The sequence below is a fragment of the Agelaius phoeniceus genome, chromosome 4 (assembly GCF_051311805.1).
Source record: "Agelaius phoeniceus isolate bAgePho1 chromosome 4, bAgePho1.hap1, whole genome shotgun sequence".
Taxonomy (NCBI): Eukaryota; Metazoa; Chordata; class Aves; order Passeriformes; family Icteridae; genus Agelaius; species Agelaius phoeniceus.
Genome location: NC_135268.1, coordinates 12,079,685 through 12,102,883, shown reverse-complemented (window position 1 = coordinate 12,102,883; position 23,199 = coordinate 12,079,685). Strand labels below are relative to the sequence as shown.

Below are 23,199 nucleotides of genomic sequence, written 5' to 3'. Positions count from 1 at the left end.
TGAAGTGGGATAGGGAGAAGATAAGGTGAAATTAGATATTGAAGATTGCATTCCAGGGCAAGAGCTGTTCTGCCTCAGCATTCCACAGTGGTTTTGGCGGTGTTGATTCCGTTGGAATTGCTACAACCTTTCTCTTCTTCACAGGGTGAAGCATTAATTCACTTAGAGGGGAAGTGCTGTCCTGAATGTATCTCCAGCCATAGTGACTGTGTGTACAAAGAGTATACCAAAGCTGTGAGTACCCTTGTACAGGATTGCAGCAGGGTATAGTGAGTTCTGCTTACAAAGGTTTGGAGGGGCTGGCTCTCCCCCTCTGGCTCTGAGAAGGATATTATTTGCAAGTGTGGTAGCAAAATAATCCATTAATACAGTCTGCAGATTGCTTTTGCAGTTTGCAGAAACACTTGTGTGCATCTGCTGCAGAATTTCAGTTTTCCTTGGTCTCCTCTGTGCAGCTCAATCAATCATTTTCCTTTAATATTTAATTTCCCTACTCAGAGGTTTCCTGCACATTTCATAATGATAGTTGATTTTAATCCTATCAATCAGAAGCTACAGAGCTGGGGCAGTCTGTAGCTTTCTACCAATGTATCCCACTGATTATAATCTTTTCTGCAGCAGGAGCCCATTATTAATATTTTCAAGGAACTTCCCTCTGAAGTTAAAGAGAAAAGAGGGAACATTGATTATCTCGGTTTAAATATTCCAGTAGTGGACTTTTCATTGCCCTCACTGATGAGGGCTGGAGCTGATAGCTGCTCCTTTCCAACAAAAGTGAGAAATGAGAAATTTAATGTTGTGTGGGGCTATTTTTTTCGATGCTGAGCCTTTCTTTGCTCAGATCCCTTTCTCTGCCCCAGGTGAGGTAAAACACTGAGGTGTGAGTTTTTTTCCAGTTGGTCCTTTCTGAAACAGAAACTGGCAGAAAAGCTTTGTGAGCATTTGAAATGCCTGCTGTCTCTTTTATGTACCGTTTCACCCGCCTGCCTGGCAAAGGAGGCTTCCTGAAGGCATGTTCCTCCCGCAGGACGGGCAGAGCTGGGCAGAGGGGCCATGCCGGGAGTGCGAGTGCCGGGATGCGGCGGTGACCTGCTTCCAGCGCTCCTGCCCGCCCTGCCCGCGGGGCAGCCGGCCCCAGGAGGCCAAGGGACACTGCTGCCCCCGCTGCCAGCCAGGTACAGAGCCAGGGCAGCCCTTGCCTGCTTCTGGAACCCCTGCAGCCCTCCTTCCCCCTTCACCACTCTTATCTAGCCCCCAGTCTGCAGTCGCTGATTAACTCTATAGTTTAGCTCTTAGATAAGTTTGATGCTCCCAGTGACTTCCCCTGAAGCATTTTGTCTTTTTTCTTCTGCTGCTCCTTTCTTGAATCCCAGCATGAGTTTTGGAGATTATAGGCTCCTGATTATTTCTTGGGAGTGGGAAGAAGAAAGACTGCACACACTGTTAATGCCACAAGCTCACCTGAGGCTGACTGGCTGCCAGTTAATAATTGTTTGGAAAGACTAGCCTAGCCTTGGCTTATATGATAATTTTGCCTATAAATTCCTTTTTCTCCAGGATATTGTCACTCCCCTGGATTTACATTTCATGGTTGGGAGGCTTTAGCTGTGGGTTGCTCGTTCTTTTTGGTAGCTCTTCTTGTTGCAGTCACATAACTTTGGTTTTAACTTTGGTTTTATTAACTGGTGCTCCAGTTAATGCTTTATCTCAGTAAAAAAGAAAATAGCTTCACAGTTTAATTGTGCTGGAGTGCCCAGGCACATTTGCCATCTTCTTGTTTTAAAGCTTGTTATTTGCTGCATGCTAATGGAAATGCAAAGCACTAGAGATAGAAAAGTGAAGGAAACAGGCTTTAGAAAGTTCTGATGGAATTGTCCTGGATTTTTGAGATGGAACAGCATCTGCATAAGCTGCTGAGGAAGGGATAGATGATACAGTATTCTCAGTACCTCTACCTTCTCCTTATCAAGAATTGCCTCTGTCTGTTATCCTTGAAAAAGTTGGTCATTTAGCTTCCATCATGGTAACATTTTGGAAAACCCAAGCTTTGGAGTCGTTGTATTGGACATCCAGAGCCAAGCCTGCATTTTTTGTTTCCTGAAAGGTAACTGACCATTTCCCTCACCCAAACCTACTCTTTTCCCTCTGTGTTTTTTCTGTCTTGCAGTGGTGGGGGGATGAGAAACAAATGCAAAGTGCAGCCTGCAGCAGTTCGATCTGTGAGCCCAGAACACCAGAACACCCCTGCTGCATCTGCTTCCATAAAGCCAGCAAAAATTGATTGCTGCTTCTCAGAGATGTGCTGGAGGGAAGCTGGCAGAGAGAACCCACTCCTTTTCAGCCAAGGGAAAGCAAAAAGCCCTGGGCACTGCTGTATTTATGTTAAAACCAGCAAATATTCCCTCTCACTGAGAACCTTTGGCTTGGAGCCTCGCTGAGAACACTTGGCTGGGAGCAGAGGGGCTTTTTTTGTAGCTAGAGAAAAATTGTTCTGTTCTGAATCTCTCCATGTACCTGTGACCAGGAGATCATTCTGTGGTGCTGTGGCATCAAGGTTTTTATGTAGGGGGAGCAGTCTGCCAGCTGTGCTCTGACCTGGCATGGACACAGAGTCATGACTTACTGCAGGGTTTGGCTTTAGGAATCTCAAATTCAGGTTGATTTGGGCCATTGATTCCTGATGACTTACAATTTCACTGCTGAGAAACCATGTGGACAGTGAATACCCCTTTAATCAATTGCCTAGAAAATCTGGGTCTCTATAATGGCTTCTCACATACTGAATAGAGCAATAAAACATTTAGCCCCTTTGAAATAATCTAGTGTATAAAAACCCACTCCAAAGCTAGCACACCTTGCACCACCCAGGAAAAAAAGCCGTGAATTTCACTCCGGTTTTGGAGTTGCTTTGGTTTGCTCCTTCCTGGCTGCCAACAGTGCTCTGTGTGTTGCCCCTGTGCCAGGTGAGTGCCACCCTGACTGTGTGAGCTGCTCCCAGGCCTCTGATCACTGTGACTCCTGCCGGGACCCCAGGAAGCTGCTGCAGGACGGGCGCTGTGTGGAGATGTGTGGAAGAGGCTTCTACCTGCACGGGGGGGCCTGCCTGGGTGAGTTTTGCAAGGGGCTGGACCCCCCTCCTCTGCTGCATGCTGTGCTTTGGGCTGTGGGATCCCATGGGCTCATCCTGAAGCGATTGGGAAAGCATCCAGGCATGTGCTGTGCTGTAACCATGAGACTTTGGGAGGTTTCAGATAGAAGCAGAAGCAAGTTCTTGAACTCTTGAGCTAAAATGAGGCAAAATAATCTCATTTTGTCAGACGGGGGGGGTCCTTCTGCATCAGGGATTTGGGATTGATTTTCCTTCTCTCTTTCCTTTCTCCTGGCAGCCTGCAATGAAACCTGCTCAGCCTGCAGCAATGGATTTGAGTGCTCCTCATGCCAGGCACCCCTGCTGCTGAAGGACGGGCAGTGTGTGCCTTCCTGTGGGGAGGGCTACGTCCAGGATCAGCTCCTCTGCACAGGTACCTCCAAGGACAAGGGGCTGCAGCCCTCTGGGATGGCAAAGCAGCAGGCAAAACTTTACCTGGGCTATGAGAAACCTCTCTCTTGAGGCATCTGCTGTTGACATAGGTGTTAATGTTCACCCTTGAGTAAAGGAAGGAGTGAGTGAACAGAGAAACCAAGCCATGCAGGGTAACATTGATCACTGCTTGGGGAAATATTTGTGACAATTCCTCAGTGGATCAGTTCTGTTGTGTGATTCTTTGACTTGAGTGCAGACTGCCTGCAAGTGCTCAGGATATGGTACTTTGAGGTGTATAGAAAATTGCCTGGAGGGGTGGGGGATTGATAGAACTCAGGAAATACTTTCTGGGGAAGTTTCCTGCTTGGTTTTGCCATTCATTCAGTCCATACCATGTGCTCTTCCTAGAAGTGCACTGAGCTCGCTGCTCTCAGGAAGCATTCTTACAAAGTAAATTGGTAATTCTATAAAACACTGAGCGGTGTCTAAATCCTTTATCTTAGTAGTTGGAAAGACTGAGAGTAAGATTGGAAAGTTAGCTTTCTCTTTGATGGGACTCTGACAGTGCTTTTATGAGCTTCCCCTGCTCATTTGAAATACTTTAAACTCTTCCCAAAGTGTAAAGCAGCTGCTTTTTCATCATGGCAGTTTAATTGTTTTCTCTAAAATTAACACTTTTCTCATCTTCATGTTGGCCTTTTTAGAAGGCTTCTAATTATTTCTGCAGCTCTGATTCAGCAGAGGGGTGGAGCAAATGCTTAACTTCTGAGCCATCGCTTTAATTTCTTTGGAGCTAACCCTCTTCTCAGAATTAAATACAGGCTGAGGGCTTCTGGCACATTTCAGGGCAAAGCACTTTAGAGGGTTAGTCCAGCTTCCTTTTCTGAAGTGGCTTCCCTTGAAGAGCTGACTACTTGTTTCAGGTTGTGAAAGTCTGAAAAACCTCTGTCCTCCAGCAGCCACTACAGCCCAGGGCATCATTGTGGATGTATAAACAGACAAGAGAGACCCCGTCCAAAAGAATTTGTAGGCTTAAGTATCAAATAATCTTCTCCTTCATTTGGTTTTATTTTATCATTTCCTTTCCACCTGCTGGTGGTGGTTTAATTGGCAGTGTCCATGCACTGCTGAAGGGGTAGGGAAAGGCTAATGTTTCATTTTATTGCTGGTTTGTAGATTACTGATTGTACACTCCATCCAAATTTGCAGTCACGCATGCTTGTGGCTGAATGTTGCTGGGAAAATTTGTTCCTCTTTCCTCAAGGGAATTGAACCAATTTGCTTTAGTTCTGCCTGGCTGCATTTTCTGCATAAAGTCCAACCAGTGGAGAAAGTCTTAAGTTTCAGATGCTGTCCGTAAAAAAATGGCCATTCAATCTTTTCCTTGTATCCTCTTTATTGCTGCAAATCTCTAATCAGATTGTCGAGACGGGCCTCAGACTGCTCCAAAAGATTTTCCTCATAATGGTTTTAACATCTACAATAAGCATGTTCCAAAAGCACAGAAAGGATGAACTAGACTGTGTTAATTGCTGTAGCTCCAGTAAACTCCCTCTTGAGGAATTTGCTCTGGACTTGAAAGAGACTTAACACCAGGTTTCTTGCTCTAGCCGCTTGTTGGAACACTGTTGTCTGCATTGTAGAAAAACACAGTGAATTAGCCTTTCCTTTTGTTCATGTTTTATAACAGCTGGTTTAATTGAGTCTCTTTTGAATTTTTGATTACAGTTGTTTGATCTCTGCCCTATTTGAATCCTGCACTGGGGTTGTTTCCTGCCCCCATCCCTCCACTTGCTTTTGTGAAGAATTAAAACCACTAAGAGAAAGTAGAATTGAGAATAAAAGGTAATAAGTTCAGTTATGTAGCAGTGGATTTAAAGTTCATGGTTGAGTTTGTGTCAGGCAGAGTGGTGGGTTCTCTCTTGGCAGAAACAGAACTCCCTCACCAAAGGCAAAGCAAAGGGAAGCAAAAATAAACTATGTTAGCATGGTAGAATGGAAGGGCTCAAAGGACTCACAGTGTTCAATGCTCTCACTGCATTTTTCTTACTTAATTATTTATGTTTTCAGGATTATTCAAAAGCCCAGGCAGAACTGGAGTGTTCCTGCTTTCATCTCCCAAAATGCCAATGTTGAAGTGTGTAACTTGACACTAACAGACCCTGCTCGCTCTGGAGCAAAGCACTTGGATTCCTGCTGCCTACATGTTCCTTTTTCCTGCTGTCCCTGGGCTGTGGAGGATCCTCCAGGATCCAGCACAGCTGAGCTGAGCTTGCCCAGCTCCCAGGGAGGAGTGCAGGGCAGAGGTAGCACAGATCCATGGGACCCCAAAGCCCAGCAGTGCCTTCTGTGTTCTTACTGGAATACCACTGGCATTGCCCTGCTGCTGTGGTCAGACCTGGGAGGGTTTCAGGTGTTTGCAGAAGTTTGGTGAGCAACAAAAGAATCCCCTACAAATCCCAACTGGGAATAGCCAGGGGGGTGGAATCAGCTTCCTGGCTGTGCAGTCACTTCTGTTGTTTATTTTCACACGGCCACTTGGTTGCTGCAGGCAAAGATGTTTGAGCTGACAGTGGCTCATGGAATGCTTCCATTTCCCCCATTCTTTCTGTGGAGCTGGTGCCTGGCTGCTTGGGTGAGGAGCAGCTGCTGAGCCTGGCAGGGATCCAGTGCTGAGGGAGCCAGGGATTCTGGAGTCAGGGTGTGTAATCACAGAATCAGGGAATCACAGAATGGTTTGGGTTGGAAGAGACTGTAAAGATTATTGTGTTCCAACTCCTCTGCTGTGGACACTTTTCTCTATCCCAGGTTGTTCAGAGCTCCATCCAATCTGGCCTTAAACATTTCCAGGGATGGGGCAGCCACAGCTTCTCTGGGCAACCTGTGCCACAGCCTCACCCCCTCACAGGGCTTTGCCAAGGGCCAGCAAGAGCCAACTGGTAACTGTTTAAAAACACAGCCAGGCTGCCAGCAGGGAAAAGTGTCTCCTGGAAAGGAGCAGCACCTCTAGGGAGGAATTGAGAACTTTGCAAATGACTGTGAATGTTCAGATGTGCTGACATACTGAGGCAGGTTAACAGGCAGGGGTCCCAGCTGTGCAGTGGAAGTCTGCAATTAAAGGATCCAAGTCCTGGCACCCACTCTTTAAAAAACATGTTGAAAGTTAGAGTGAGCTCAGAGAGGAGCAACACAGGTCTGGAAGGTGAAGTGAGGACATTTCACTGCTTAGAAATTTACAGCATGAACTCATACTCTGCAGTCAACTTTGAGAAATCATCCAAGCTGGAATGAGATGCAGGTTTTGTATCAGCAAGGGAAATTATCGACTGGAGCAGGAAACTGTGCTCAAGCTCTGCCTTGGGATGGGATGGTTGGTGTTTGGTGTCTTGGGATTGTGAGGGGAGGATCCTACCCAGTACAGGATGCCCAGGGTCCTTTTGAGACACCTCTCACATTGGGGTGCTCAGGAACGCATTCCGGAAAGATCAGGAAGGAGGTGGAGGGAAAGAAGATGCAGGAGGGTGAGAAGGAGGAGAGCAAGCAGCTAATCAGGACAAGGAAAGGGAAAATAAACCAGGGTGGAAGTGTGGAGAAGGAGCATCCAGAATGCCCACGGACCAAGGACATGAGCTCAAATGTCCTGTGTCTTGCCCCCTGAACACTCCCTGTTCTAACCCCAAGTGTTCAGTTTCCTCTATGTGAGATGGAGCTGATAGCTCTCCCCTGCCTAGGGCAGCAGGGCAATCCCCTGGGATGGGATGCTGTGCCCCTCTGTGCCATACGACTAGTGTATAATGCACTCTCAGTGCTGTGGATGAGCTGCTGTGCCTGCAGGTCCCTGCATTGCACTGATGCTGCTCACACATGAGTTTTTCTTGGGTGGCTGCAACTTCAGGGCAGTGTTGGCAGGGCAAACATCAAGAAGTTCCCTTTTCTCCCACCTGCCACAGACTGGGAGCACAAGCATTGGAACATAGTTGGGTGTAATTGAGGAAAAAAAAAAAACAACCTTAACAGCTACAAGAACTGTAATTTGCACCGTTCCTGCAACACTGGTAGCAGAGGATTTGATAGGAGTCTGTGTCCCATATTTTCCCCAGGAATTACTCAGGCTGAGCACGTGAGGTTTCCTCATAAGTCAGTTCCTTCTGCACCTGGAAGGACAGGAGGAGTTGTTTCTAGAAGCAGGCTGGCTTGTTTTTCTTTCTGCCAAACCTTGACTGCAGCACAATTCTGTGCTTGTGCCTGGAGCTTGGTTACTGTCAGCAGCCACCCCGAGCATCTGAGTTTTAAGGAGCCTCTGATGGGATCTCTTCCTATTTCCCTTTGTGCTCCAGGGACTTTAGAATGTTCCACTCCTCCTGGGGTGGGAACAGCTACACCATCTTCTCTGGTCTGTGCTGCTCCCACAATTCCAAAACATGCAAAACGCAGCTGGGAGTTGTCCTGCTGGGATGGCTTGGATGAAAGATTCCAACCTAAGAGCAGCAGTGGGTTGTGTTGGTTATTTTTCATCTTCTGTAGCAGTGAAAGCCTGAGCACACCTGAGAAGAAGTGCAGTGGTGCAGGCCCTGGGCTTTAAGGAGCTGCTTGGAAGGGGGTTGTTGGCTAATCCTGCACTTTTCTCCCCTGCAGCCTGCCATGAGTCCTGCTCCTCGTGCTGGGGAGCTGCTGAGAGCCACTGCCTGTCCTGCAGGGACCCATCACACGTGCTTCAAGCTGGGCTCTGCCTGGCCAGCTGTGCCCAGGGGTTCTTCCCAAAGGATGGTGTCTGCACTGGTAAATACCTGTGAGAGGAGTGCTCTGCACAAGCAGCAATCAATATTTCATTTTGCTGTGCAGCAGCTGGGGGTTTATTCATGTCTGACAAGCCAGCTGCACCCTGAGCATTCATAGGGGATGAGGGAAGCTGCTGTTTGTTTGTGAGATTATTAATTCATTTACACTAATCAGATGCTGAAAGGTTTGAGGGGTTTTTCCTTGCTGAACAGCTTGAAAAACTGGGCTGTTTCTGAGGGCTTGACAAATCCATTTGTCTGTGGAAAGAAAAATGGCCTTTGCTAGCAGCTTTCTGTAAATTTAATTATAATTCAGCATCACAGTAACTAATACCTGCACAGCAGATGTGCCTTGGGAAATGGGAAGGTTTGCTGGGAAAAAGGGGGAAGAGGTGGCTAGAGGGGATTAAAAGACATAAGTCAAAGAGATCCTGAAAGGGAGAAAAAAGATCTCAAATAAGGAATCTGGCATTTGCTACATGGATTCCAGTCTAATCTGGATTGCTGTTGGCAGCCACCTCCAGCTGCTGGGAGGACTGTCCATGGTCAGTCAGAGCTTGTTTGGCTTCAGGCGTGTGGCTCACACAGGTGTGTCTGGGCTACAGCTTGATAGAGAGGGCTTAAAAGCTGGAACATGGTGGCAAAATTGTTGGTATTTGTGCTTCTTCTCAAGGACCAGGTTCCCCTTCATTTTGGTCAGTGTCTGTACCAGGCAGCTTTATTCACCTATGTTTTAAGTGTGCAGGCTTGAAATCTTACAGCTGAAAATAATTTAAGCTGAAAAGTAAATTTAACTTAGGTTTGGTTCTTATTGCCAGTGGTTTCTCAAAACCCCATAGCTGTTCCTTGAAGCCTCTGAGAGTCAGACCTTTCACCAAAAACCATGCATTTTGATACCCAGCTGGAGAGCTGCTTTGTCTAGTGAAAAGAAACAGAAATTGGTTAAGTAAAATGCCTGACTCTTCTAAAACTCCAGCAGCATATTGCCTTAGGAAAGCCAGAGTTCCATGGACAGCAGGTCAGTTCACTTCAGAGCTGATTGCCTGGGATAATATGGACCACAGGAATTGATAAGAAAAATTATCATGCTTGAGTTTAGCTGCATTTTCCCACTTTGAAGAGAAGGTGGAGGGGGGAAATTACCATTTTTTGAAATCACCTTTCCCCCCCCCTTCCTTTCTGAACAGTCTGGTAACTGCTGCTTGTGAAAATTTATGGGGTGCTTTCCATCCATGGGGAGAGGTTGATGGCTCTGCTGTTCTTCTTCTCGTGGCAGCTTGTGGCCAGTTTTGTGAGAGATGCTCTCCAGAGGCAGGCAGGTGTGTGAGCTGTGCTGCAGGGAAGCTGCTGCACCAGGGGAAGTGCCTCCCACAGTGCCCACACGGACATTTCCTGAGCAGCACTGGAAGGTGCACAGGTAAGAGGGGTATTTTTGCCCTTTCCTAAGCTCTCAGGGCACCCCCCTTGTGTTGTCTGCTCTTCCTCAGTCGTGGGGAAGGAATTTTGAGAGCACAGAAATGGGAGTGCGGACAGGGAATTTGACATTTTTTGTTGTTCTCTTTGGTTCACTTGTGATGGATTGTCTCAAATAACCTCTCTTCCTTGCCAAACATGCTGAGGTACACATTCAAAACATCGTGTGAGCCAGAGTAATTACTGGTAGTACTTATTAATACATGGGCACTTCTGCTCTCATTAGTTCACCTAGCTGAGTCTGACTCCAGCTGGGAGTTTTCTACAGCTGGAGAAGGCTGTAGTCAGCAGCAGCACCACTCTGAAGGAGTAGAAATGGGATGTTTCAGCTCTGTGTGTTCTGTTTCTCTGTCAGCTTGTCACGCTTCATGCTCCACGTGCCAGGGACCTCTTGCCACTCACTGCACCTCCTGTTCCTTCCCTCTGGCCCTGCGCCAGGGCCAGTGCCTGGAAAGCTGTGGAGAGGGCTTTTACCAGGATCACAACATCTGCAAGGGTAAGCTCTGCACTTGGGATAAGTTCCCCAGCTGCTGTAAACCAGGTTTTGTTTTTCCTGTATCCTGTGCTGAACCAGTCAATGCTTAATTCCTGCCTTTCCTGCTGATTGTTTTCTGCTTTGAAAAAAATGAATTTTCCCACATACTTTCTGATTTCACATCCCCAGGATTTAGTGATTTCTGGGACTTTTTTTTCCCCTTCTCTGTGTACATTGCTGAAATAAATGTACATTGCTCCCAGGTTTTTCTCAACACGACTTAAGAGGTGGGTGAAATTCCACATATACCTGGTATGAAATTCCATATATACCTAGTATGAAATTCCACACACACCTGGCAGATTTGCAAAGATGGAGGTCATCTTTGCAGTAGTGGGAAAAGCAAAAATTGGAAAGGTGAATTTCTGTTTTGTGTGAATTGTGAATTTCACACGAAGGGCTTTTCTCCTGTCATTTCTTGCTGTCCCTCCTAATGAGATTGAACTCACTGTTGCAGTTCCAGAAATTAAAGGAGAATTGGCTGTCTGTGGCCCAGGGCTGCAGTTTTTTATTTGTTCACCAGCTTTACTCAGGAAAAGAGCTGCTCCTTGGGGGCGGGGGAGAACAAGGTCAAAGTATTTTTCTCAAATCCCTGTTCTGTTGTAGAGAGCAGGACCACATGCTGCTGAGACTTGTCGGTTGGGTCTCTGGGAAGCTGTCCATTGTCCTTCTCCCTGGGAAAGCTGTGGCTCTGATGGCTCTGTCCCCCTGTGCCCAGGTTGCCACCCATCCTGCCGCTCCTGCACCGGCCCGGGGACCGCGCAGTGCCTGCAGTGCCAGGAACCCCAGGATGTCCTGCAGCCTCACCTGCCTGGGGAAGGAGCTCTCCATGGCCTTTGCCTCCCCCTCTGCCCATCCCATTTCCATGTGGACAGCACAGGAGTCTGCAGAGGTGAGAAGAGCTGGTCAGAGCCCTGGGGTTTGGGTGTTATGGGGGAGCTTGTAGAGCATTTGATTTGTACAGCCCTGTGCTTGCCTCGTGCCTGCCATGAGTGTTTAAACTCTGTAACTTTCAAAATGACACATCCTAGTGCTTTTGAGGGAAAATGTAATCTACATAAGACTCCTGACTAAAAGACTCAGGTACTTTCTTTTTGAATGCCTCTGTTCAAGCCTGCACAGCTCAGCTCCTTTCCATTGAAGCTGAGTACGTGATTTTTAGCACTGACTTACTTTGAAGCAGGATCAACCCTTAAATCCTTTTGAAAAAAGACTGAGCTTTCTCCTTCTTAGCCCTTGGAGCAGGTCAAGACATCCCACAGCAGTCTTTTCTTTTGAGGAAGCTCTTCTGCTACATGCCCTGCAGCACAACTGCCATTTCAGCCACTCTCCTGAAATACCAACTAGGAGGCTTTTCCATGAAGGCTGGAGTTTGGAAAAGGGAGTAATGGGATGTACATTGGGGATGTGTGTGGTATCCCACCAGTCAGAGAGATAGTGACTGAAGTAAAGTAGTAGTAATAACAATAGTAACAACTCTACAGGTGGCTATTTCTTCCTGTTAGGAAAAAACTATCTGTAAAAGTGGACATAATTTAAAATCCAGGGTTTTTTGTTTTATAGTGCTTTGAAAAGCAAACCCACAACATTGTGCAGAACAGAAGCATGTTCATATGTAGGCAAAATACTGGTTTTGTAGAGTCATAGAATGGCCTGGGTTGGAAGGGAACCCTAAAGATCTCCCTGGCTGCCAGCTAAGTGTAATTGTATAAATTACTTTATTTCATTTAATATCCTCTGTCCAGCCCTGTGTAGTTGTATAAATTACTTTATTTCATTTAATTTCCTCTGTCCAGCCCTGTGTCTTGTCTCCCCAGAGTCCAGAGGTCTGCGTTCAACTCACACAGTGGAACCTGTGGCCTCCAGCCACTCTAATAAGTATGAGGTTTTTGGCTAGTGAGTTTATGTATTTATTTAATCAGATAGCTTAGCTGAAGATAGATCGGTTTAGGGCCAGTTCCAGGAAAGAAATGCAGTTTTTAACTGCACTCCTCCTTCTTGCTGGGCCATCCTTGTGGTGAGTGTTTGTTTCAGGTGGCCAGTCCACCTCTAGTGGTGTTTGCTCCAGAATGGATGATAATTGTGCAGAGATAGGAAACCCTGCCTGGAGTGGCTGCAGGGTGATAACAGAAGGTGACTTCAGCAGCCAGTGAGTTTGCAGAACCCCAGAGCTCTTCCAGGGAGGACAAGAGCATCACATGGTGTTGGGCAGCTCAGCTTTGCATTTCAGCAATGAACTGTGTGGGTGCAAAGAGATATTAAATCTGCAGCTGTCTCTGCATGCCCCTTATCTTCAGGAACTGCTCTCTACTTTGCACTCCTTCCTACCTCTCCCAAGCATATTTTGAGGCAGTAAGGAGCAAAATAAGGCAGAATTAACATGGCTTTCTGTGTGTTGTTGTGTCTCCCTGTGCTGCAGAGTGCCACTCCTCCTGTGCAGGCTGCGTGGGGAATTCCTCTCAGGACTGCACGGCTTGCCCGGCTCCTCACGTGCTGCTGTTGGGCAGATGCCTCCCCTCGTGTCCTGAGGGGCTCTTCAGCCACAGGAACCGCTGCTCCCGTGAGTGCACCTGCAATTACAGAGACTGTAATTTCTCTGAGGGTGTTTAGGTATTTTCAGTCCAATTTCAGGGAATGGAATCTCCTCCTAATGGGAGAGAGATGTGTGTCGCTATAGCACATGAAATAAAACAACGCGGACACGCAGCTCTCCAAAGTTAAAAAGAGGGAAGTTTAATTTCTGACTCCAACATTTATAGATTTCTAAAAGTGACAGTGGGTTGGGGGATGACAGTGCCACCTCTCCAATGGCACTGGACAAACCCGCAGTCTATCAAATTTCTTCTCCGTAAAAGAATGCAAAACAATAAGTTATTTACGTAAAGTGTGTGAGAAAGTTCATTTCAAGAATGTAAACATCAGAAGGCTTAGAAAATCTAAAAAACCAGGGCAACAGACACGCACTTGGAATCATAAATTGCACTAAGTTTTGCTCCTCCGGACTGTTTCCCTGAAGATATTTTGTGCTTCATTTCAGGGTAGTGTTCCTAGCTTGTGTGCTGTGGAAAAAAACTCTTTAATGGACAACACCAAAAAAATAAAATGCTTTTATTTGGCAATGTCTCAGATTTAGAGAGAAAATCCTTTCCTAAAAAGTCCATTGCTCTATTTATTCAATTTATTCAACCAAGGAACAACTCTATAAATAGATTTATTTGGCAGGCCATTGTAAAGATTCATCAGTTCTGAGGTGTGCACTGCCACCTTAGAGCTGAGGTAACTGCTGAGTGCTGCTTTACGCTGCTTCAGGCTTATAAAAATGTCTTAGAAACAAAATTTCAGTGTCAGGAAAGTGCCATCTTGCAATCTGTGTCCTTTCATTCCTAAAGAGCTTTGAAAGTAGTTTTTAAGAATTTTTTACTGACTGGTAGCCGTAGTATTTTTATCTCCCTCAGCTCTGTAGCATGGAAATATGACATCTGTCATTAAAGCTGGGAGGATACAAAAGCAGCCCATGAAATATTTCTGAGTGCTCTTAAGCCACTTTCTCTGCCATGTCTTTGTTGAGCTTTTGGCAGACAGAAGTGGCTAATGAGCTGGCAGGGCATTCCTCCTTCAGAGGTTTCAGTTTGGGAGGGCTTGGTGGAAAAACCATTCCCCGGTTTTCCTCTCATGCATATCAAGCTCCACAATGATGTTGACAGAGTCCCAAGAGAAGTTTAATTTATCTCCCCTGTGCATCCCACTCTGGTTTTTTATATGCACAAGCATATGCTGGAGGGAGGAATAACAGGGCCAACCTATCTCTCTCTCTTTTATATTGTGTCTAGATCTATACCTTGATTAATGCAGGGAAGAAATCACTGACAACCCATTTCCTCACCTTGTTTATTCAAAATGAGCCTTCCAAGCCACAACCCTGCAGTCCCTGGTGCCATGAGACCACTTTGTGCCCACTTTGTGTTTTGTGGGCGTAAATGATGGTGGGAGCTGGTTTTTGGGAAGGGAGGGGAGAGGGTGCACCAGGAGCCTAACCAGGAGTGTTGATTCTCTCCCTCAGCCTGTCACCCATCCTGCAAGACATGCCATGGCCCCTCTGACTGGGAATGCTCAACCTGCCACCCCCATGCCACTCTGGATGGTGGCAAGTGCAGGACAGGCTGCAAGGAGGAGCAGTACCTCAACCTGGTGGGCTACTGTGTGGGTGAGTCAGGACAGCTGCTGGGGCATGAGCTGTCTGTGCCATTGAACTGCTGCTTCACACTGCCAGCAAAGCTGCTTGGGTGCTGCTCAGAGCTTCAGGAAAAGGAGCTAAGTTGGAATTTGCGATCCAAAGAAGCAGTTGATGGGGCCCTAAAGAAAAGCTGGCACAGCAAGAGTTGCTGTGTGCATTTTGGGGAGGTAATAGGATTTCTGGATGGGGATTGTGCTGTGTGGGTGCTCACTGCCTGCACTTAAGCCAATCTTCTGAAACCACTGATTGCATTTATCTGTTTAAAAAGAAATATCGCTTTTAATCCGTCCCACAGACACGTATAAACATATCCTGGGAACAGCTCCAACCATTTCTGAGCTTTATCAAGCCTTTTTTTTTTTCTTTATCAGAAAAAGCTACGGTGTGTGAGGCTTAATCCAGGCGGAACAGTTCCAAATGAGATAAGGAATCCTAAGAAGAGAGAAAAATGCATTAGGAGTAATAAATATATCCATTGAGAGGCTATTGTTCTCAGTTTAATATGATTTCCCTTCACAGAGCCTTCTCTTTGCTGAACATCTATGTTCTGGATGTTTTTTAATGAAAGACTTGTTTCTTTGCTCTCAACAGCTTAATTCTATGAACCATCTCTTCATCTCCCTTTTAAACAACAGTGACTGTTTTTTTCTGCAGGGACAAAAAGAACAGGGAAAGAAGGTGTGTGAGGAGTAGGAAAATATCCTAAAAGTACTGTACAGCTCCTTAGGAATTCAGGTTGGGGAATCAAGATAGAGCCTGATAACTGCAAACTGGAAATAATTCAGCATTTCAGTGTAAAGAGGTGTCTCTGTCCTCTACAATTTTGGGGGATACAGTGGTACTAACTAATGTCCTGGCATGTGAGAGCTCTGTGCATTTTATTTCTTCCACCTTATTTCCCCATTAATTTGCATTATGCTTCCTATGAAAGAAGTCCTGTGGAAAAGTGGCCTTCCCCTGTGAATTGCGTTGGGAAAACCTTAGTACCATTTATCATCAGTCAGCACTCTTTCTGAGGAGGGTTCATTCTTTAATTATCCCTTTCTTTGGTGTCATGGACCAGTTCTCCTGCTCCCCAATCCCAGTGATCATCAGGGAGATGTCCCAGGAACTGAAAGCAGTGTGGAGGGCATTCCTTGTGGCCTGGGAACCCTCAGTGTCCAGGTGTTTCTTTGTCCCACAGAAGCTGTGAGAACCCTTGCAGAGCAACATAACTGAGGTTTTTCACCTTGACCAAAAAGCTGTGCTTTGGCCCAGGATCTGCAGTCTGAAGTGTGTTGCTCTTTGTGCTAAATTTATGTCTGGTGTTTAAGCAAAAGAGGTTTGTGGCCAGTTCTCCTGGAGGTAAAGTGCTCCACATCCAGGTTGTTAAGTTTCACTCATTCTTCTCATTCAGCACTGATTGAAATGCTGAATTTGCCCTTGCAAGTTATTAATTACCAGTTAAAGAGCAGCTGTCCCATAAAAGAGCACATTAAAACTCCTGACACCCTCATAAGATATGATTTGCAACGGAATCTAACAAAGCTTTTTCCTTCACCTCCCAAAGCAATATATTTTTACAATTATCTTCCCATTTATCTTTAATTCCCCACCCTGCAGGCAGAATTGTGTTATGGCTTATAGGGCCTGCTGTGCATCACAGTCATCTGCCATCCTTTATGGACCTGGAGGGGGAAATCTTTCACAGAGGCTGGAGAAAAGCAACTGTCACTCCAAACCATTGCCTGGGAATTAATGGTGTTATTGTGCATGTTACCTGAATGAGGATTGGAACATTTGCCTTGTTAATAGGAACAAAAAAAAGGTCTTGTTTTCAGCAGTTAATCAAATAAGCATTTCACATTTAAGCAGAGGAAAGATAAAATGTCCTCAACTTTCAGAAAATCAATGAGTCCCTAAGCTCTGTTTTGGGCACACAGAATTTGTGCCAACTCTCCCCTGAGAGTGCTCAATTGATTAATTTCACTTTATAGCCCAAATGTACAGGAATGTGCTTGAGACTTGAGCCATTCCCTCTTGGATCTCACAGCTTCTGTGGTGTTTGTTTTCCCAGTTCCCAGATGTCCCTCTCCCTCTTGTTCAGCTTGACCTCAGCTTCAGGAAACTTTGCAATCAGCACTCTAAAAATCCCAATCACTGCTGAAAGCCTTGTCCTGCCCTTGCTTTTCTGATTTGAGGTTTCCCTGTTGATTGGGAAGCTTCCCTGACTTTTCCTGACTTTTCCTGACTGCATGGAAGGGCAGTTAGACAAATGCAGAGGGACTGGTGTGGAAGAAAACTGAGCACCCCAACTGATAGAGAATCCCTCTCAGTCTGGTTTTAACTCCAGCTGCAAGGGAGCTCCCACTCCCCGTGTTCCTCAGGCCCTTGCTTTCTTAGCCTGTGTGCAGCTGAGAAAACCTTCAAAGCTATACCAGAACAGCTCGCTCAGGAGGGGGCCTGTAACAAGCTTTGCTGCCTTGCTCTTAAAATTCCAGAAGGGACACTCTGACAACAAGAAATATCCTCAGCTCCTTGTAAAATTAATGAGCTGTTGCTGTCCGTTTAGAGAGACACTGATATCATCACAGAGAGCTGGAGCAAGAGGGGCTCAGCTCCACTCCCTCACTGCTCTACAGCCTCCTACAGAGCCAGCAGCTGAGCTGCCAGAGGAGGGAAAACTGCTTTGGTCTGGGCTTCTTTGTGCCAGGGACCTTCCAGCTGGGTCTCCCACCTACACTGCCTGGGGAAGCTCTCCCAGAGCAGGCAGATCCCTGCAAACCTGGTTGCACTTCACCAGGAATTCACTTGGCTTCTTTCAATGACAGATTCCCTCTCAGGTCTTGGAAAGGAGAGACAAGAAAAACATTCCAACAACCAAAGCAAGCCAAAAATCCTGGTCAGTGTTGCATATCCTTCTAAACCAAACACACTGACTTGCTTTCTGGAATTACTGTAAGACCAGAGGCTTTTTTGCCCATTGAGGTGACTATAAAGTGTGTGGTGTTTTCAGTGCTGATTTTAAGTCATGCTCTGTGGTAAACCTCAAGTCTCATCTTAGAGCACAGCACAAAACTTGCATCAGGAAATACTTTCCTCGAGAGCCCCTAAGAGGGGTGCTGTGTTTAAACAATATATGCTTAGCAAGTGGTGGAGCTGAGAGGCAGAAATGCCACTGGTTTCCTTTGTGAGCATTCACAAACACTTCAGAGATGGTTTTGTCTCCCCAACAGCCTCTTTTGTCTTAGAACAACCTGTAACAGATAATTTCCATGTAGGAAGGGCACAGTTTTCTTGCTTTATTTGCTAAGAGAAAGCTAAAGAGGTTGTGGAAGTCAAGTAACTCTGGAAATCCATGTAAGTACTTCCATTCTGCTTTGCAATGGAAGTAGCTTCATAGGAAGATCAGTGATGGGAGTTATTTTTGCATAGAGGTGAGGAAGAGAGAAATCAGAGCCAGCTGGAAAGGGAGCAGGAAAACATTTTGCTTGGAGAGTGGGAGGAAAGTCAGCAGTCTCAGAAAGATAGGGAGGGAGGCATTGGTACTACCAGTAAAGGGGTGACAGAATTCCTAAGAATTCAGTTGGAAGGGGTCTAAGGAAATTAACTAACTAGTGTGGCACTGACCTGCAGCCAGCTGGGGATGTGCAGGCTCCAGAAAACCCAAATTCCGCAGGCTGTGCTCGCTGGCTGAGCTGGAGGCAGGACTGACAGGGAGAAGGCAGAAGCAGGAAACAAGTAAGGCTGGGGGATGACTGAGAAGCACAAGGAAAACATCCCCCTTCTGTTAGTCCTGGCTTCAAAGGGAGCCTGCTGTGAAAAAGTGAAATCATCTCTCCCTAAACAAAGCCCTTCAGTTCTTCCCTCGCTCTCTCACTCACTCCCCAATGTCCCTGAAATTCACCACGAGTGGCAGCCCTGGGTTTTTTGTTGGTGCTGCGTGTGCTTTGATCTCCAGGCTTGCAAAGGAACAAGAGAGTTATGGGGCTGATTCATCCTAAAACAGTAACTGAGAAAACTCTTGCCACTCACTGGAGTGAAAATAGAGTCTTGTGAAGGGAAAACTCTGCTGCAGCAGCACTGAGTTTTGTAGATACTTGGATTTTTAAGTGTTAGTTTGTGAGAAGCTAGGTTTTTGCTGCAGATACTGACTGTTTGGATACCCTGCATTTTCTCAGCCTCATTTTTATGCTCTGTGTATGAAACCTTTTGAGCAGATTTGTTACTCATTATACCCTGCCAAAGGTCTTTATTAGAGACTAGTGGCTCCAGCAAGAGATTCAACTGGAGGAGTATTATTTTAGCAGTAAGGAGAGTCAACATATTACCAGGTAAATGTGGAAGTATGTCGGGTTCGGCTGTCTGTCTCTGCCCCGACACGGGTAGAGTGGCTCTTGGGTGGCACGCGATTCAAAGGACGAGTCTGGACTCTTCAGCTTTTCGATCTTCAGGTTGTTTATTATTTCTTATCTACAAAATTTTCTGTCTGCCCAACAGAGGTCTGATCTGCAAGCAGTCACAGGCACTCTCTGACCACCCACGGGGCGGTCGTGTCTTTTTATACTAAAATCTACGTACACAATATTTACCTTTATTTCCCAATGCTTTTCACCCATGTTAGCAAGTGCACCTTCACCAGAAACCAATCCCCAAGTGCCAACATCATCACAGGAGATGGAGGACAAGAAGAAGAAAGAAGGACGAGACACGCCCTGATCCCTCCATCTTGTCTCCATAACCCCCCTGTACCAAAAACCTTAAAGTTTATATTTCACCCTCTAAATGTGTCTCTTTTACACCTTTTACTCTAAAGTGATTCTCTTGTCCTCAAACTCTTGTTACTTCTGTGGATGGATCAAAATCAAGCCACCAAACACTCTTGGCAACATTCCAGGATTTCCGAGACCCCCAAGGGTTCTCCTGGCATCTCTGGACATTGGGAACGATGTGCTGAGATCCCACAGAAGTACAAAAAACTAATTGGATTTTTGGTAATTTTATTGGTTATAAGTACATAAACCTCATCACCCCACCTCCAGCCCATACAAATCACAGGTACTCAGGGCCTTTGGGATGATCTCTCAGTCCTTGCTCCCTAAGGTGGGCTGCATGTGGTCCTTTCTCCCTGGCTCCAGGGACTCCACCTCTGTACCCCAACTCTGGCTGGCCGTTTCCCAGCTCCAAGGCTGAGAGCACGGGGCAGAAACTTCATGGGTTCTGCACCCTGTAAAAGCAGGACCTGAAGGAGGCAGCTCTGTAAGAAGCTTGGATCCCTGCCTGCAGTCAGGGCTGGATCAGTTTCTGAGCTGCTTCTGGGCTTTTGCAGCAGTGTGGGGTGAGAATCTCCTGTGTGTGACATGCAGGAGATGTCAGCTGGGGCCAGGCTCCTGCAGCTATGGATGCAGAATTCCTCCAGGCTCCCATGTGAGCCTGTGCTCAGCTTGTAAATCTAGATTGCCTGACAATCTGTAGTAGTGCTGTCACAGGAGACAAAAGACAGAAAGGTGAACCCGCAGCAGAAATCTGACAAGAGGCCAGGCACTCCAATCAAGCCTCATTGTTACATATCTTTCAAGACAGTCGTCATTTCCTTTACAATTTTCTCGATTACCATAATGAGGATTAATTTGGCTTCCAGGTTGCCTTACACTGCACCTTTGTGCACACAAAAGCCTTGTTGTCAAACCTTGTGAAGCACCTAAGTTCAGGCAGAGGTCAGGAGACGCTTGCGTTCTGCTGGGGAGAAATGGAAAAAGGAAAAGGTTTTGAGGCGCTCTGATGCCACTCTTGGCCTGGCTTGGAGGGCTGCTGTGGCTGTTTCAGGGTGTGGGTGTCTCATTTGTGTGGGAAAATGGGAGCAGCAGGAGCTACAGAAGGTCATGAAGCTGTACAGGTCCTGCTCCTCGTTTTGCCATGGTGGGAGCAGAGGGAGATGGGTGCCCGAGGCCTCCAGAGGGGGTAAAGAGGAACCTTAGGCAGAGGCACTCAGAATCAGAGAAGGGGCTTGGGAAGCAGAGGCCTTTGAGCTGGCTTTGTGCAAAACTTTCCCAAGCTCACTTAAGGATGGAAAGAGGATGCTTCAATGGGGCAGGAGGGGTGCAGAGGGAAAGTGAAAATGCTGTGGTGCTCAGGAAGAGCACAAGATGAGGATGAGGCAAGAGGAAGGGATGCGGGAGTTTTGGGTTGGGGGATTTGCTCTCCAAGTTCCATCCCTGCTGCCCTCCTGCAGTTCTCAGGCATGCTCTGTGCTGTCCCTCCGTGCTCAGTGTCCCTTGTTCCCTCCAGACTGCCACCCCCTGTGCCAGCGGTGCGTGGCCGACCTGCGGGACAGCGGCAGCGTGTGCCTCAAGTGCCAGCACGGGCGGCACCTGCTGCTGGGGGATCGCTGCCTGCCCGACTGCCCCCCGGGACACTACACCGAGCATGGAGCCTGCAAACGTGAGTGTCTCCTGCAGAAACCTCAGGGAGCTGCCTGCACCCCCGGGAGGAGTCCCATCAAGTGGCTCCTGTCTAGTGGAGAGGCTTTGTCCAGCTGGCAGGACACTGTGCTGGAGCAGTTCTGTTTTTGTGCTGTAGGAGTTTTTTCAGGATGTTTTGCAGCCTGAGGTCTCTTGCTGAGGCTTGTCTTGCTGCAATAATGGCCCTGAAGGTGATGGCTTGTAGCAGCTCCCGAAACAGAAAGCCCATTCCATTCAGCTTTCTAGGCTGGTGCAATGGATGCAGCACCCAGGGCACATTTCATTTTCTGACATGTGCCTGCATCTCCTCCACTTGTTGTTGTTGATGTGGTTTCATGTTCCAGTCATTGTCTGAGCTGCTTTCTACTCCCTGGGCTCTTAGAAGGAAGCAGATTCTTTTTCTTGTTCTGAGCCTGACAAGAAATGGTAAAGCTCCAAGCTGAGCAGAGGGTATTGCACTTCAGTTTGAGAGAAAGGAACCAAGAGCAGAAATTCAGCACAATGGAGATGCTCCTTTTGCAGGAAGTGGCATTTCCTAATCTAGTTGAGGGTGAGTAATATTTCAAAGCTTCTCTCCAGCATTCTGGGAGCTGTGTGTTTATTTACCTAGTTTTGACAAAATGAGATCTCAGAGCTATGAAACATACTCTGTGTCACTTGATTGGAAAGGCCCCTGAGAGAGAGAGAGAGAGGTTTTGCCTTCCTGGCAGTGTAAGCCTAGGGATAACATTTCTTCTCTTTGGTTTGAAGGTTTGATTTAAAAGGAGTTGTGCATTTTTCAGACTGTGTCACAGCCTGTAGGATATTTTGTTCTGCCTTTTAAGATCCCCAGCACAGCTTCTGATCCCTTTGTCCCAGTCTTTCTCATGATTAATTTTACACCTATCATGATAAGTATAATGATGGTATCAATCTTTAAATAAAGGCCTGTCAAGAAGCAAAACAGATTAATCATTTTGTATGTAACCTCTCTGGAGAAAGTAATAGGGTACATTGGCCTCAGCCCCTGTGATATTTTAAATCCCTTTGGTCAGACTAAGAAATGAGCCTGAAAAGTCATGAGGGAAATGTGGAGAGGGTGCATGGAGGTAGTCTGGTCTCCATCGGTGTAATTCCTGCTGAAGGGATGGATGTGAATCTTCAGGGAAGTATGGAGCTGTCAGAAAAGCACTAGATGGTTCCTGCACAGACAAAGAGGATCTAACCTGAAGCTAGCTGGGAGAAAGCATGAGAGGGAGGTATGCGCTAGCCCTTTTTTCACTCTTCTGTTAGACAGGTCCTGGACACATCCTGCAAGGGTTTTTCTTAAGAAGGGAAGGCTGAAGAAAAGAGGGTAAAAAGAAGGAAAGGAGAGGATCCTTTCTTGGGTGGGGGGCACTGTGCACCACTGAGGGCTTAGACTTGGCAGGAACTTCTGGTGCTCACCACCCCTGCTGCCAGTCTCAAAGTGTTTCTGCTGAAGCCTGTGACACTTGCCCTGAGACCTGTTTTTCCTTGACCAGAGCCTTGTTTTTGCTGTCCCTGCAGGGTGCCACCCTTCCTGTAAGAGCTGCACTGGCGAGGGTCCCTTGTCCTGCTCGTCCTGCAGTGCCGGCCTGGTGCTGTCCCACACGGGCACGTGTGCTCCACTCTGCTCCCTGGGCTACTACAGGGATGACAGCAACACCTGCAGACGTGAGTGCCTCTCCCTCAGCCCCCTCTCCTTCCCACAGTGCATTTTCCAACCTGGCTTTTCTTGCTTCTTTGCTCACCATGGCTGTGGCCTGGAAAAAAAAAGGGTTCAGGTGCCTAAAAACGTGATGTGACTTGACAGAGGTGATGAGCTGCCTCAGGAGCAGAGCCTAGAGCAGGGTTGAAATTTCAAAACAGTTGCAGTTTTGTTATTGATCTCAAAAGACAAGAGGCTTTGTGTCCTGCTGTAAAAATCTTCAGGAGCATTTGTGTAGGTTTCCCTGTGATGGATTCTGGACTTGATGAAAACTTGGCAAGTTGAGACCAGTTTTAATGAGTCCTTACTAAGGCAAACCCCCTCCCCACTGCACTGCCTGCCAGTACATGCCATGGAAGCTGCACTGGAGCTTTTATGTCCATTTCTTCTCATGGGAAACCCCAGGAGAATCAAGGCACAGTTTGGCAGGCACAGACCTGAGCTGATCCTAATGATCTGGTGGAATTGATCTGGTGTTAGGCTATGTTTTATCCCACTATTGCTATCC

At 46.8% G+C, this 23,199-nt stretch overlaps 1 protein-coding gene and 1 long non-coding RNA gene across 3 annotated transcripts in view; one reads left to right on the top strand and one right to left on the bottom strand.

Moving 5' to 3' along the window:
- The window catches only part of FRAS1 (Fraser extracellular matrix complex subunit 1), a 106,029-nt gene that overhangs the window by 42,546 nt on the left and 40,284 nt on the right, over positions 1-23,199 (top strand). For both annotated transcript variants that reach the window (XR_013181943.1, XM_077176820.1), the window contains exons 10-21: positions 145-234; positions 1,028-1,175; positions 2,964-3,107; positions 3,387-3,521; positions 8,159-8,302; positions 9,578-9,718; positions 10,130-10,270; positions 11,028-11,201; positions 12,729-12,869; positions 14,370-14,513; positions 20,811-20,963; positions 22,511-22,657. Coding sequence is in view for 1 of the 2 variants with exons in the window: in XM_077176820.1 (XP_077032935.1) it covers positions 145-234; positions 1,028-1,175; positions 2,964-3,107; positions 3,387-3,521; positions 8,159-8,302; positions 9,578-9,718; positions 10,130-10,270; positions 11,028-11,201; positions 12,729-12,869; positions 14,370-14,513; positions 20,811-20,963; positions 22,511-22,657 (1,702 nt within the window). In the remaining variant the exon portion in view is untranslated. The remainder of the gene's footprint in view (positions 1-144; positions 235-1,027; positions 1,176-2,963; positions 3,108-3,386; positions 3,522-8,158; positions 8,303-9,577; positions 9,719-10,129; positions 10,271-11,027; positions 11,202-12,728; positions 12,870-14,369; positions 14,514-20,810; positions 20,964-22,510; positions 22,658-23,199) is intronic.
- LOC143693922 (uncharacterized) lies at positions 12,207-18,226 on the bottom strand. The gene is made up of 2 exons (XR_013181950.1): positions 18,153-18,226; positions 12,207-12,879 (listed from the first exon to the last, which is right to left on the bottom strand). It is a non-coding gene; the product is annotated as an uncharacterized LOC143693922 (long non-coding RNA).